This window comes from Myxine glutinosa, chromosome 1 (assembly GCF_964187855.1).
Source record: "Myxine glutinosa chromosome 1, kmMyxGlut1.1, whole genome shotgun sequence".
In the NCBI taxonomy this organism is placed as follows: Eukaryota; Metazoa; Chordata; class Myxini; order Myxiniformes; family Myxinidae; genus Myxine; species Myxine glutinosa.
In genome coordinates this window covers 309,954,623-309,971,269 of record NC_136261.1, presented here as the reverse complement: position 1 = coordinate 309,971,269, position 16,647 = coordinate 309,954,623, and the positions used below count along the sequence as shown (strand labels likewise).

At 40.3% G+C, this 16,647-nt stretch overlaps 1 protein-coding gene across 1 annotated transcript in view; it reads left to right on the top strand.

Moving 5' to 3' along the window:
• The window catches only part of DCN (decorin), a 126,210-nt gene that overhangs the window by 85,473 nt on the left and 24,090 nt on the right, over positions 1-16,647 (top strand). The window contains exons 4-6 of the mRNA XM_068136138.2: positions 761-974; positions 10,504-10,617; positions 14,998-15,091. Of these exons, the coding sequence (XP_067992239.2) occupies positions 761-974; positions 10,504-10,617; positions 14,998-15,091 (422 nt within the window). The remainder of the gene's footprint in view (positions 1-760; positions 975-10,503; positions 10,618-14,997; positions 15,092-16,647) is intronic.

Here is a 16,647-nt window from a genome sequence, read left to right as displayed (position 1 = left end):
TGTCCTTATAATTTATGCAAAGCGATGCTGCTGTTTCCCAAGAGCATTGGACTACACATCAACACCGATAAAAGGCAAAAATCTCTCTCTGTTTGTGTGTGTTTTATGCATGGCCTCATCTTTTAAGTTACAAATTCCAAAGTTGGGGTACATGTACAACTTTGTGGGGGGGGGGGGGGGGGGGGGTAACACAGGCTATGCACAATGAGGTTTGGGGAAGAAGGGGGCATACATTCTTTTTGTAAATGTGTACTGTGTATTGCCACCTCGTGGTGGTGGTGGTAGGGGGTATTACAATTCCCTTTTTTACCTGGGCAATGCTGAGGTTAAAGCATTCTTCACACAGGTAAATTTATTTTGGCAAACAGCATGACTAATTGGTCCGTCAGCAAAGCGATAGGTAGGCTCTGCTAGTTATATTTGTACATATATATATATATATATTTGCAAGCTCATCCATGAACTTAAAATCATCATGAAAAATACTCATGATAAGACAGTTCAGAAATCAACAGAGTTTCACCAGGGATTGTAAGGTTTCTGCAAATGGCTGTCCTTTCTTTTGTATTCCCACTTTAATTTGCAATGCTGTCTTCTTTTTATTCTTCCCCATAAAATAAAAACCTATTTTTGGAGTCAAAAACTGGAAAACTAGAATGAAGCTAAACTAGTTGACAAAAAACAGTGACAGTAATGACTGAAGGAGAGTAAACAAATAATGTACCACCCAGCACCCTGAAACCATGTTACCATGTTGTAGATCCTCGTTCTGGTCAATAACAAGATCTTCAAGATCCATGCACGGGCACTCGAACCATTGGTCTCTCTACAGCGCCTGCACCTGTCAAGAAATAATCTCCTCGAGGTGCCACCCTCACTTCCTTCTTCGCTCGTTGAGCTGCGTCTGCACGAGAACAAGATCAGTAAGGTTCCTGCAACTGCTTTGTCAGGCCTTGCTCATCTGTATGCTCTGGGTACGTTGTCCTTCAGCATACTCATTCAGAAACGGATATATGAAAAGAAATTGTCGGTCTAGAATCTAGACACTGGTAAAATATTTTCTGTGTATTTGATGGAGGTAAGATCAGTATATGATTCACTGTTTGTCTGTTTGTAAATGCACCAAATTGATAAGCCCTGTCAATGCTGTGCAATATCATTATTTTAGTTTCCTCCTTGTTAGCCTTCTAGAGTTATTATAGCTGTGCACTTCAACCTGAGAGTCAGACCACAACAAAGCCATTGCATCATTTGCACCAAAAACATCAGCGCTTCTTTCGGTCGTCCTGAAGCGGTTTGCAAAATTTCACCTTCATACGATGAAGCATTTTTCGTGGACAAACACAGAGACAGACAGATGGACAGACTGAGTAATATTGTGAGACGTTCTATTGTAGAAGACTAGAAAGAAGTCTCTCGAATAAGTTTGGCCTAGGTTGGAAACATACGATAGCACTGATTTAGCATTTTTAAAGACTAAACTAAGGCAATGAAGTCTCATGACAAAGAATTATTTATATAATTATCACTTTGCATACCTTGTTTGATGGCAGGTCATTTCTGAGCTTCATGTTCCAAGGTTCTCATCTCATTTGAATCAGTTGCAAAACTTTGAGCATTAAAGTGCTGGTCTTAGTGAAAAGGATTGTAAATTTCAAGCTTATGGAGAATTATATATATATATATATATATATATATATATATATATATATTATATATACATGAATATAAAGGTCATATATATATATGTTTTGGGTCATATATATATATAATTATATATATATGTATATAAAGATCAAATCATTTTTGGGTCATACTTGTTTCATAAGATGCTTCATAAAGTCTTATTGTAAGGCCTACAGATGTAATAAAAACATTATTGTAACAATGAACTTTTCCTGGGGTTTTTTTTTTTTTTTTTTTTTTGTATACAAGATCGAGGCTCGTGAAAGAGCTAAAGAGTTCTGCATACAAAATGAAGACTATTCGGTGGGAATCATTACTGCATAACATACTGCCTGCCCAGCAATTGAATGTGACAAAATTACAGGCAATAAGCCTGTGGAATGGGCTAAATTTTGGAGGAATTGTGGGTTTTGGAACAAAAACACCAAATTTGGCACAGCGATAAAGCATGACTGATGGAATAACTTTTGGCTTCGAACTTACTCAATATGCTTCTAAACGACCACTAAGTGTTCTTTAAAATGAAGCCTATTTCCGACAATTAGTAAGTGTTGACTATAATTATTTAAACGATAAATCAATCAACAAAACGTTGACAAGAGTACGTGTTATTGCCGTTGGAAAATAGGTGTGGCTGATGTTTTGAGTGTTGACACTTCGTTAGAGCAAAGGTTTTTTTTGTATATGACTCCACTATCTGCACATTTGTTTCACTCTACTCTGCCAAGCAGGCTTTGTCCGCATCCCTCTCTGCTGATCTGGAAACAATAAGCAACTGCTTATCTACCTGGAATATGCCTTAGTGAAATACAGATCCATATTCTAACTTTGCATCTGTACAAGCACTAACTGTTAAATCCCCCAATATATTTGTGAGGTAAGCTTTTGGGAGAGGATCATTCTCTAGAAACCCTGGGAGCTATAACCTGTCCTGGGCAGATTATATTTTCCAGCTGGCCGACAAAGCAGGACACTGACTCAGAATTTTCCCCAGGGCTAAGTACTTCCCCTGTTGTTCTTAAATTATAATAGTTTCAAAACCCTCATCCAGAGTTTCATGGTACTGTATATGACTCTACACTGTGGTTGCTGCTTTCAATCTCACCTGCAATCTAAGGCCCTCTGTATCATGTGAATCTTGCATTAAGAAACTGAGTTTCAGTGTTTGCTTCCTCCTGCCCTATTATCTCCCTGACCAGCTCCTAATCCACCACTTCATAAACATTCTGTCACAAAACACTTTGTTATTACCCTCTCAATGTCTAACCTCAACACTAATCTCATATTCCTCTCTCTCTGTGGATCTGCTTGTTGTTCACCTATATACATACATACATACATACATATATTCCAGTAATTATGCTACTCCATACCGTGAGTGGAAAACCGCCAGTAAGGTGTCCCATACAGCTACTGCTGCACCTTACCAGGAGCGATAAGCACCGCCTGCCACACAGTACATTACCTCTTGTGTCCACCCACTACATGGAGTCGACCTGGATGTGGTTGGGAATAGTTAAATTACGAATATATAATTTTAGTGCTCCAATCTAATGAGCAAAAGGCGAGAGGTCACCGCCACGTACGTCCGCCCAGTCTGCGAAGCTCCGGGAGAGCCATCCGGCAGCACTAAGGCACAGTCACGTGAAAAAGTAAGTACACCCCATGTAAAGTTTTGACTTTTTCAACATATTTCAACATACAGCTATTTGATCTTCATTTCAACAATATTGATAGATAAAGGTGATATAATATAACAAATATCATGAAACATTTACGTTTTGTAGTCCATTGTATAATTTAAATAAACATAAATGCAAATTTCGCATGTGGAAAAAGTAAGTACACCCCATTAAATGTTTAAAAAAAATATTTTTAACATATGTGGACATATCAATATTTGATCTTCATTTAAACAGTATCTACAGATAAAGGTGATCTAATTGAACAAAAAACAATGGAAAATTGACTTTGCAATAATTTATTCAACAAAAAATTAACAGAGATGCCATTTCCTTCTGTGGAAAAAGTAAGTACACCCTTGGCTCTAATAGGTGGTATTGCACCCTTTGGCAGAAACAACCTCAAGTAGGCGTTTTTTATAACTGTCTACCAGTCTCTGACATTGCCTGGGAGAAATTTTTGCCCACTCCTCCATGCAGAATTCATTCAGCTGTGCGATGTTTGAGGGGTTTCTTGCATGCACAGCTCGTCTCAAATCCCCCCACAACATCTCGATGGGATTTAGATCCGGGCTTTGACTTGGTCATTCCAGAACCCTCCATTTCTTTCTTTTCAGCCATTCCTTGGTGGATTTACTGTTATTTTTAGGGTCATTGTCATGTTGCAAGGTCCACCTTCGGTTGAGCTTCAACTCTCCGACAGATGGCTTCGCATTATCCTCAAGCACCCTCTGGTACAATGAAAAATTCATAGTGGATTCTATGATGGTGAGCTGCCCAGGCCCTGATGGAGCAAAGCTGCCCCAAACCATAATATTTCCACCACCATGCTTTACAGTTGGTATCAGGTTCTTGTGGTCAAATGCTGTCTTTGGTTTTCGCCAAACATATCTTCTGGTACTGTGGCCAAATAGCTCTACCTTTGACTCATCTGTCCAGAGCACATTGTTCCAGAAGTGCTGGTCTTTGCCGAGGTGTTCATTGGCAAACTTTAGTCTTGCCCTGATGTTCTTTCTGGACAGCAAAGGTTTCCTCCTGGCACACCTCCCATGTAGATCAAATTTGTGCAGCCTCTTTCTAATGGTAGACTCGTGCACTTTACATCAACAGTGGCAAGAGCTACCTGTCGGTCCCGTGATGACATTCGGGGGTTCTTAGAGACTTCTTTCAGCATCTTGCGGTCTGCTCTCGGGCTGAACTTGCTGGGGCGGCCTGGCCTGAACAAGTTGGCAGTTGTTTGGAATCTTCTCCATTTGTCGATGATCTTCCGGACAGTCGAATGATTTATTTCAAAATGTTTGGAGATCTTTTTAAATCCCTTCCCAGACTCGTAGGCATCCATAACCTTCTTTCTGAAGGCCTCAGAGAACTCTTTTGATCTAGGCATGGTGACCCCGCACACTTCAACAACAAAGTGCAAACCAAACGAAATGTCCGAGGTTTAAATAAGACAGGTTCCTCCAAGATCCTCTCTAATGATGTTCTAATCATTTGCACCTGAGCTGGTGCACCTGATTCTAATTTTAGGTATTTGAAGTAGTGATAAATGTTAGGGGTGTACTTACTTTTTCCACATGTGAAATTTGTATTTATGTTTATTTAAATTATACAATGGACTACAAAATGTAAATGTTTCATGATATTTGTTATATTATATCACCTTTATCTATCAATATTGTTGAAATGAGGATCAAATAGCTGTATGTTGAAATCTGTTGAAAAATTCAAAACTTTACATGGGGTGTACTTACTTTTTCACGTGACTGAATCTCTGTTACAAATTTGGTGCTTGTACAATATTACTTACAATGATTTCACTATTCAGCTGGACTACAAGCATTGTTACCCCATGCATGGGAAGTGAAAATTGTGGCTAAGCAATTGGTCCATGTCAGTCTGTCTGTCTGATCAGTTTATGATCGTCAGTTTATGATCGAGGAACAACTTATTTAAAATGAGTGTTATATTTTGAACACGAATCCGAACATGGATAGGAAGACAAGTTTGCCGTTTTGCAGTACCTTGACTGATTTTGTTCTGATCGCACATGTACAGAAAGAAGTGAGATAATATTTTTACTCTGTTTGCCTGCCTGGCAGTCAAGCAAAATTGAAATTCATTCCAAACAGGAAACTTGCTGTTTTTAAGGACATCATTAAAAAAATTCTCTACAAACTCTTATTCAATCAATGTGAAACTTTAAATATCGGAGGGACTCCCCATGGAAAATATTTTATGAATAATTCTGACATAATAAGTAACATGGTATGGCAGCCATATTGGATTAAAGGGAAAAAAATTGAACATCATCTCCGAAACCGCTCAACCCAAAAAAATTTCACTTGGCATATGTCATAAACTTCCCATGGAGTATATAGGATGATAACGATTACATCATCGGTGAAGTATTCCAGCCATAATTGGTTGGATTGAAATCCTTATCCAAAAGGTCTGAAACAAACTTAATATATCTGATCTACGACCCGATGTGAGTGAGGAATTAAATTTATGACGTTATCGGCCATGTGCTTTGGCGCCATATTGGATTGAAAATAAAATAAAAATCACCCACAGGGTGAACCGTATCTTGCCAAAATGTGAAAATTCCGTTTTTTCGTCATGACGTCATCAAATGACGTCATAGCGTCAAACTGTTTACAGATCTGGGAAGCACTCATCAAGGGCATTCATATGAGGTATTACTCGATATGGTACCTACGATTTCAAAATTTGACCTTGGGGTCAATAATTTTCGACCTCCAGCGCTAACCATGAAGGTCAAGGCCGATCGCCACCAAAAACTAATCAGCTGAGCGCCGGACCATATACTAGATTCCCATGAAGTTTGGAGACGATCCGATCAAAGTTACTCAAAAAATTAGTGTTTCGTCGACCTCCATGATTGACCACAAAGTGACCTTGACCTTTGACCTTGACCTTCAAAATTTTGTGTGCTGAAGGGTATCTCTATAGGACTCTGATATGCGAAGTTACAGGAGTTTCCAATAATAACTGTGGTCTACAGAGTGATCTAAACGTGAAAAAAAATGATTAACCACAAACAAAAAAACAAAAAAATTAATATGTCACCCACAGGGTGAACCGTATCTTGCCAAAATGTGAAAATTCCGTTTTTTCGTCATGACGTCATCAAATGACGTCATAGCGTCAAACTGTTTACAGATCTGGGAAGCACTCATCAAGGGCATTCATATGAGGTATTACTCGATATGGTACCTACGATTTCAAAATTTGACCTTGGGGTCAATAATTTTCGACCTCCAGCGCTAACCATGAAGGTCAAGGCCGATCGCCACCAAAAAGTAATCAGCTGAGCGCCGGACCATATACTAGATTCCCATGAAGTTTGGAGACGATCCGATCAAAGTTACTCAAAGAATTAGTGTTTCGTCGACCTCCATGATTGACCACAAAGTGACCTTGACCTTTGACCTTGACCTTCAAAATTTTGTGTGCTGAAGGGTATCTCTATAGGACTCTGATATGCGAAGTTACAGGAGTTTCCAATAATAACTGTGGTCTACAGAGTGATCTAAACGTGAAAAAAAAAAGATTAACCACAAACAAAAAAACAAAAAAACAAACATACAAGCTGACTAATACATCTTGCAAAAACTTCGTTTTGGCAAGATAACAAACAAACAAACATACAAGCTGACTAATACATCTTGCAAAAACTTCGTTTTGGCAAGATAATAAAACTACCAAATATCTTCTCCAGAACTGCTCAACAGATCGGTGGGAAACTTCATATGTATGCTCGACGACCCATGGGGAATTTAGTTTGAATTTTTTTCATATTCATCTTCATTGATGCAAGTTAGCCTTAATGTGCACAAAAGTGGTCATTAAATATCCTAATAATCAGTCATTAATCATAAAATCATTAATGGATAATGGCAATATATATGACAAAATAGGGGACATGGATGATACCAGTATATGGGCTACAACAGCAATGGGACATAACAGTAACATGTTCAGTTAACGATGTTAACGATGTTTTTGTCCAGAATAAGCACGCAAGGCGAGACTAAACTAATGTGCTCTACCAAGTGCTGTTCCAGTTATATTATGTTCTCCAGACTCAAGGAAGAGTGGTCATTTGTTTGTTTTGTTCCTTCAATATTCCAAAACATAACAATATTCCTTCCGGTCGCACAAGATCTGCCAGCAACCCTCTGATGGTTAAACTGCCAAATTATAGGCTCTCTGCTCACCTTCACACTTTCATTCCCCTTTTATCCCGCCTCTGGAACAAACTCCCCCACTCCCTTCAATCCCACTCCTCCCTCCAGATGTTTAAAACAGCTGTTCACCACCATCTCTTATCTTCCCCCATCCAAAACCTTGATCTTTTCTACCCCCGCTAATTTCGGTCCCCTTGTGTTTTATACCTCTCCCCCCCCCCCCCCTCCCCTTCCCACGCCTCCTGCCCCCAAGCCCTCTCCCTCCCACACTTCTCCCTGCTCTTAAATGTTGTGATTGTGTGCTTCCCCTTCTCTCCCCATCTTGTCTTCCGCTCCCTCTTTTTGTATATTTTGTTTGTCTGGTTGATTTGTTTGTGAAATAAATGTTAGCTCTTTCACGAGCCTCGATTCAGTATCCAAAAAAAAAGAAGAAAAAAAAAAAGAAAAGAGCTTGCCAATATGCAGTCGTGGCTGAAAATATTGGCACACTTCTACTTTTTTCAAATAATGCACCATTTCTCCAGAAAATTGTTGAAATTAAACAATCTTTTGGTATCCACATATGTATTTCTTTGCTTTGCAGTGGAACAAAAGAAAAAAGCAGAAAAAATTACTAAATCTTAGCTTATTCCACACAGAAATCCTAAAATGGCCCGCACAATATTATTGGCACCTTTTAGAAGTTGTTAGAAATAATTAGATTTCAAGCAGGTGATTCTCCTTTACGTTGGAATTGAACTCACCTGTGGTTAGTTGCAGGTGCCTGCAATATAAAAGTCACTCATTCAACTAGTTTGAAAAGAGAAAAAGAGTCATTCTGATGTTTTTTGTCTGTGTGTACCTCAATGAGCATAGAGAAAAGAAAGAAAACCAGAGAATTGTCTGAGGAGGTCAGACACAAGATTGTAGCCAAGCATGGACAATCTCAAGATTACAAGTCAATCTCCAGAGACGTTGATGTTTCTGTGTCCACCGTACGTAATGTTATCAGGACGTTTAAGGCTCATGGCACTGTAGCCAACCTCCCTGGACGTGGCCGCAATAGAAAACTTGAGTGAAGATTGCAGCGAAGGAATGTTCAAATGGTGGAGAAAGCACCTCGATCAACTGCCAAACAGATTCAAGCTGACCTTCAGACACAAGGTACAACAGTTTCAACTCACACCATCCGCCGCCAACTCAATGAAAGGGGGTTCTATGGTAGGAGATCCAGGAGGACCCCACTGCTGAGAGAGAGACATAAGAAAGCCTGACTGGAGTTTGCCAAAACACATCTGAACACACCAAAATCCTTCTGGGAGAATGTCCTGTGGACAGATGAGACCAAATTAGAGCTTTTTTGGTAAAGCACATCATCTCTATGTTTACAGAAAACAATATGAAGCCTTCAAAGAAAAGAACACCTTCCCTACAGTTAAACATGGAGGAAGTTCAGTGATGATTTGGGGGTGCTGTGCTGCCTCTGGCACTGGGTGCCTTGAATGTGTGCATGGCATCATTAAATCAGGAGATTACCAAGGCATTTTGGAGTGCAATGTTCAACCCAGTGTCAGAAAGCTGGGTCTCCGTCAAAGGTCATGGGTCATGCAGCAGGACAATGACCCCAAACACACTTCAAAAAGCACCCAGGAATGGTTCAAGACAAAACGTTGGACTGTTCTGAAGTGGCCAGCAATGAGTCCAGATCTAAATCCCATTGAACACCTGTGGGGAGATCTGAAAACAGCAGTTGGGAGAAGGCACCCTTCAAATCTGGGAGAACTGGAGCAGTTTGCACAATAAGAGTGGGCCAAACTGCCAGTAGTGAGGTGCAGAAAGCTCATTCATGGCAACAGGAAGTGCTTGACTGCAGTTATTTTGTCCAAAGACTGTGCTACCAAATATTAAGTCTCAGGTGTCAATAATTTTGTCAATGCCATTTCTTTTTATTTTCTGATTTAAAAGGAGATATTAAGTTTTGAATAAAAAACAAAGGTTCTGTAATACGAGTATTAACAGTGAAAAAAAGAATTGTGGAGACCAAATACTCTTGTCAATTTCAACTTATTTTTCAAGAAAATTGTGAGTTATTTATTATTAGTTATTTGAAAAAAGTGCAAGGGTACCAATATTTTTGGCCACGACTGTACACGTGTTACAAAAAACACGAGTAGACGAAGCACAACGTCGGTGGGATTTGAATGTGTGTCACAACATCAAGAGGCAGCTACTTCGCTTGAACAATGTAACAGGCGACCTGTTTTGTCTGTTCATTTCAAGTATTCTAAGATTCTGATTTTGTCCATTTCCTATTCACTTCACCTGGCCTCTCACTACCTCCGCTGTTTACATTTTGTCGAAAGCTGTTTGATGACATAATTGGAGCAGTCTAACAATGGGATATGGGCTGGAAAATCATACTTGAATTGTGCTTTCTCAAATGGATAGCTGTGCCTGGTAACTACACTATACATATAAGAGTAATTTGTGTACTATTGAATTTGGCAACTCAATTGTTTTTGTTTCTTTGTAATGATTGCAAAACTTTTAACTTTTCTCATAAGTGAAGACTCATTGCTTGTTTGATTGAATCATTCTGTGGCTTCAGATAAAAGGGTGAAGCAGGTATTGTGTGCATTGTGTGGTGCTCTGGGGTACCACGTTATGTTTAAAATAGGCCGTGTCAAGGTAATTTCAGTGGTAACAGCAATACATGGCAAAACGCATGACCCACTGTCCATCTCACTTTGTTCTCGGTACACCTTTCTTCTGGATATCTGTTCAGTAATATTTGGGGATTTGGGTGATGTTGGCAACGATGATTTATCATCATTTTAGTGCCCATCCCAAGTTGCCCCTGAGGGAATTAACAGTCAAGAACTGCATTATACACAAATGAATCTTTTATGGAATATCAATAGTTTTTTGGTGTGATTGTGTTACAGAAATGGGTGACAATCCACTGGAAAATAAAGGTATTGAAAATGGAGCCTTCCAGGGTCTAAATCGGCTCGCCTACATCCGCCTTTCAGAAGCTCAGTTGGAATCAATTCCAAAAGGTGGGGATACCAGAAGGAAACTAAGCAAGAGAGCGTCCGTTTTGGGCTCATGATGGCTAACCAGCAAGAAACATGTTTTAATGCACTGTGTGTGCTCCACCGAGGTGAGCTGGCCCGTACATGTTGCAAAATTAATATAATTTTCTGATGTCCATGATACTTCAGTGTGACCTACAGTAGAGGAGGCAGTAGTGAACAGAGGATCTGCTTTGTTAGCCTGCACATGTCAGGAGACTTCATTAACCCGTCTCTTGCGCAGCAGGGGTTTTCAAATCACTTCTGTGTGTTTGTTTGTGTGTGTGTGCGTGTGTGTGTGTGTGTGTGTGTGTGTGTGTGTGTGTGTGTGTGTGTCCGTCTGAGTCGTAGCTTTTTTACCATTTGAGTTTTGTCATCCAATTTTCAACAAAGCTTTATTATGATCACGAGCATGACTCGGCTCGCTCTGTGCGCCTCACCACACGTCGTTTCAGAGGGGTAGGCATCTTTGACCATTTCCGTGTCTTTTGGGTATTCATGGTGTTTTGGGTCTTCAGGGCCATTTGGGTCTTCAGGGTCTTTTGGATCCTCTGGGCCTTTAAGGGTATTTTGGGTCTTTGAGGTGTTTTTGGGTCTTCAGGGTCTTTTGGGTCTTTGGTGTCTTCAGAGGCTTTTGGATCTTAAGGGTCTTCAGTGACTTTGTGGACTGTGGGGTCTTCAGGGGCTTTTTGGGTCTTTGGGATCTTTGGGGTATTTTTGGTCTTCAGGGTGTTTTGGGTCTTCGGTGTGTTTTGGGTCTGCGGGGTGCTTTGGGTCTTCGGGGTGTTTTGGGTCTTCGGGGTATTTTGGGTCTTTGGGTTGTTTTGGGTCTTCGGGGTGTTTTGGGTCTTCGGGGTGTTTTGGGTCTTCGGGGTGTTTTGAGTCTTCGGGGTGTTTTGGGTCTTCGGGGTGTTTTGGGTATTCGGGGTGTTTTGGGTATTCGGGGTGTTTTGGGTCTTCGTGGTGTTTTGGGTCTTCGGGTGTTTTGGGTCTTCGGGGTGTTTTGGGTCTTCGGGGTGTTTTGGGTCTTCGGGGTGTTTTCGGTCTTCGGGGTGTTTTGGGTCTTCGGGGTGTTTTGGGTCTTCGGGGTGTTTTGGGTATTCGGGGTGTTTTGGGTCTTCGGGGTGTTTTGGGTCTTCAGGGGTCTTGGTGGTCTGAAGGGTCTCGGGGGAATTAAAGGGTCGTCAAAGGTCTGAGGAGTCTCAGCAGTCTTAACTCACTTAAGAGGGTTAATTAAGGGGATGGTTATGTAATTTGAAGAAGAAGAAGACGTTTTCGTCGCATGTAAACATTCAAAGCGATCCATATACGTTTGCTCTATTATAATAAGATACGAGAAGATTTAAAAAAAATTCAGGTCAAAATGTTAAAGGTCAGCATCACCTAAAATCATCAATTTTCATCCAATTTACCTGAAATTTAATTTTACCATTTGAGTTTTGTCATAAAATTTTCAACAAAGCTTTATTATGAGAATATGGAAAGGGCAAATTAATAATTTGCTCAAAAGGTCAAAGTCAGCATCACATAAAATTGTCAATTTCCATCCGATTGACCTGAAATGTTATGAATTTGCATATTGGGTCACTGAATTGGTTCCGCAATCAAAAGTTAGAAGCCGATTGTTTTTTTTTTAGATCAAAAAGTCAAAGGTCAAGTTTGCGTAAAATCGCCAATTTTCACCAGATTGACCTGAAATTTAAAGAATTTGCATTTTGGGTCACTGAGTTGGTTCACCAATCAAAAGCTAGAAGCTGATTTATTTTTTTTACATCTAAAGCTCAAAGGTCAAGGCTGCATAAAATCATAAATTTTCATTTTGTATTTTTTTTTTCATGTTTTCGTTATTTTGAGCATACCGAAGAAGAAGCAGACGTCTGAATACAAATGGACGCGGATGGGCTTTGCATTTTCAGATTCTTTCTTGTTATTTTAATTTTTATTATCTTGGCTGTCTCTTCAGATACATTTGTGGACCTCAGACATTATGGTTTGTGGCAGGTACATCCTGTTGGTCAGAAACCATGCAGCAATAGGTAGATGGCACATGGTTTCTGATAGAATAACAGTGAAGTGGTTTTTATTGAAACAAGAGCCGTATGCAATCACACAAGTCCAATCGACTCTGTGCCGACCAAGGCTCGATCCAGGATACCGAATGTTCCTACATTTGATGTGACGTCATGCTGGTAGCTTATAAGATGGTCATTAGACAAACCCAACATCTCCTCTCCCCTCTTTCAGAATTCACGTACTTTGTTCCCACTTATAAATCCGACTCCTCCAAACAAAACGATACCAGATAACCAAAAGGTGTGTGCCTTCCAATTATTTCACCACCCCCAACATTTTCCTTCTCACACTCCATATTCCTACTGGATCCCGAAGATTCCTACTGGTATCCCTGGTGTTGGGCTAGCGGCTAGGGTGCTGGCTTAGGATTAACCTAGGATCCTGGGTTCGAATCCCGGTCAATCGCTGAATTAACGCCAGGGGGGTTGACTCAGCCTGTCATCCTTCCGAGTAGTGTAGCAGCATAGCAAACCTGTTGTGCATTTTGTGATACAAGCACCAAATTTGGCACAAATGTACATTAATATGTTGCGAACATTTTCAGATATTGGGCCACTTGAAATTCCGTAATTTTTTTTTCTCAAATTTTTTCAAATTTCGTAATTTCAAATTTTTCGGGTGACACCGTCACAATTTCGGTCTTCGAGGCCGGCCGATATAGTGGGGCGGCTTAGCCCAAATATTCAAAAGAATTGTGCATTTTGTGATACAAGCACCAAATTTGGCACAAATGTACATTAATATGTTGCGAACATTGTGTGGTCAGCAATGAAGACGAGAGTCTGAATTACATGTATGCAAAAGACCTTGTGAACCAGTGAAGCAAATACACGGGTAAGCATGAATTAAATCTAGGGCATGATATAATTTCCATGATGTTTACCTCTACACTCAATGGTGGAAGGAGGTAATGTTTTGATCCCAGCTTGTCTGTATGTCTGTTTGTCTGTTAGTCCACAAAATTCCAGACAAAGCTTGTAGTAGTGGTAGTTGTAGTGGTAGTGGTGATAACAGAAATTGTTATATAGAACTGAACTTATATTATTATTATATGCAGAAAATAACTTCATTTCTATATGCCCTGCAGTGGACAGGTTAATTGGTTTATGCACTGAAGGGGTCACCCTGGTGTGCACTGCTGTGTTCTGCCACACTGAGTTGTTCAGGTATGATGTACTCAGCACAAGCTTCCGGTCGGCCCGGAGGTGGGGGTGCGGGGCCTGTCACGGAACGTCAAAACAAACGGCCTGCCGGGGCCGCCCAAAAGTCGGGCGTGAGGGGCGCGTCCACTAATGGAACGCCTCTCGCTTCCCAGATCGAGGGCCACGTGGTCAGGAGAACCTCGTCCCTTCCGGTCACACTTTGCCTATCGGCCGGCCTCGAAGACCGAAATTGTGACGGTGTCACCCGAAAAATTTGAAATTACGAAATTTGAAAAAATTTGAAAAAAAAAATTACGGAATTTCAAGTGGCCCAATATCTGAAAATGTTCGCAACATATTAATGTACATTTGTGCCAAATTTGGTGCTTGTACCACAAAATGCACAATTCTTTTGAATATTTGGGCTAAGCCGCCCCACTAGAGGTCGGCTAATTGAGTACCAGTTCATTGGTAATTCCCTGCTTGTCGTTAAAGGCGGCAAAAAGGGTTGGCGGCAGGAAGGGCATCCGGCCGTAAAACATTGCTTCAAAAAGGGGACCGAAAAACAACAACCACAGTTCCCGAAAAAGGCTAACCCCCGCTTGCGGGGAAAAATGGCCTCTAAAGGTGTTTTTTTTTTTTTTTTTTTACTCCATATTCCTACTGCTCTACTTATCCTCGTCTCAGAAATACCCCAAATTGTTTTTTTTAAAGTCTTTGGTGTGACCTAGCCGCCAGGGTCAGGATCAAACCACCGACGTACCAGACTCAGAGTGGATGCTCGAAACACATCGTCATATTCTGGCAAAAATGACAGCACTTTGTCTATTTTCTTTCATTCCACATTTGTATTTGTTACTTCTCATCATCACTTTTGTTTGGTGCTGTGATCGACTGTGAAGTTGGTGTTCTCTTTGATGCATTTGCTTCTTCATTTATTTCCTTGCTAAAAAATGGCATTTATTGCTTATTAATCAAGCAATTGGAATCTCAAAAAGTGGTTGTTAATGGGGCATAATTACTCCAAAAAATGTTTGGGAAACAACAAATGTAACAAAATCCAGTTTGTGTAATGGCAGGCCCTGACTGCTACCACTTTGGTCGTGCGCAAGTATATTCGCTGATTCAGGCAAACCTTCTTTTTTACCAGGTCTGCCAAGTCACATTAGTGAGCTTCACCTGGACGGCAACAAAATTACAGCCGTAAATGATGGCGACCTCAAGGGACTGACCCGCTTAAGCAGGTAAGCAGAGCGGACCCAGACGGTCAGACCACAGCTTATCTCACATCATTAATGTGGGATTGGGTTTTCACTTTGAGATCCTCTTTTTCATGCAACATTTCCATCGTGTACAACCTGCATGTACTTGCAGGTTAGAAATGTGTTTTCCTTTGTTGAATTTGCAGTGTAAAGTATGTCGTAGTTTAAAGTTCCATGAAAAAGCATTTTTTTGTCGTCTTCATTACCTCCACCACCAAGGTGGGCGAGGGTTATATTTTCACCCCTGTTTGTCTGTCTGTCTGTATTTTTTTTTGGTCAATGAGCAGGATATCTCAAAAAGTTATGGACGGATTCGGATGAAACTTTGTGAACAAGTTGAGTGTCAGAAAAGAACGAATTGATTCGATTTTGGTGAAGATCCGGATCTGGATCTGGATACTAGAATTTTTGAAGTGGTTCTTCACCATTGAGAGACAGGACCAAAAACGATACATAGCAGTATATCTCAAACAGTTGTGGACGGATTCGGATGAAACTTGGTGGACAGGTTGGATGTATTACAAGGCCTAATTGATTAGATTTGGTGAAGATCCAGATCCGGCTATGAGAATGTTTCAGTGATTCTTCACCATTGAGAGACAGGACCAAAAACAATATATAGCATGCTATTTCAAAATGTTGTGGATTTATTTGGCCGAAACTTGGTGGACAGGTTGTGTGTGTGACAAGGGCGAATTGATTGGATTTTGGTGAATATGCAGATCTGGTTGTGGTCTATCAGTTGGATACAAAACATAAAATGTTCAGCCTGGTGGAGGTATGTGCTCTACCTAGTGCCGTTCTAGTTCTACATATGACAATGATATTACATATATTATTGAGCTTACAAAGTTGCACACATGGTGCGTTCAAAAGTTTATATGAACAAGATACAACAGTCCAACACATGGAAACCAAATTAACAATATATACTTATGTATTTTAATAGTTTAACTTTCATTATTAGTCTCCGTTGGAAAAAACCAGGAGAAAAAAGATATAAAATGTCATAGCTCCCATGGTTTTAGTAATTTTGCTCTACGGAGTTAAAGGCAGCTAGTCGGCCAATTTTGGTCAGATTACAAAAGAAACTCTTATGGATTGGGTCTTGTCCATCCGTCTGCAACCACATCTCGGAAATGTATTGACCGATTTTTTTCATACTTGCCAAAAAGACAATACATGAGGTATTGTCAATTTGTTTTGATACAACATTATAAGCACATCAATTTGTTTTGCGATGCAATAAAAGATGGCCGTCTGGCGGCCATTTTAGTTGAACCCGAAGACCCGATGTTGAACACGTCCTCAACGATTTCTCAGACATGCATTCACCGAGATTGTTCAAACTTGGCACACAGATAAAGAATAACGGCTTCCATAAGCACGGCATTTTTTTCTAGATCAGATCCAATATGGCCAACTGGCTGACATTTTGATACTTCAATGTATCCCGAGCCATTTGTTGAACATTCATGGTTCGTTTTGTTCAATATTGGCACAAGCACAGCACATGACGGCATTTACGTGGACCTCAC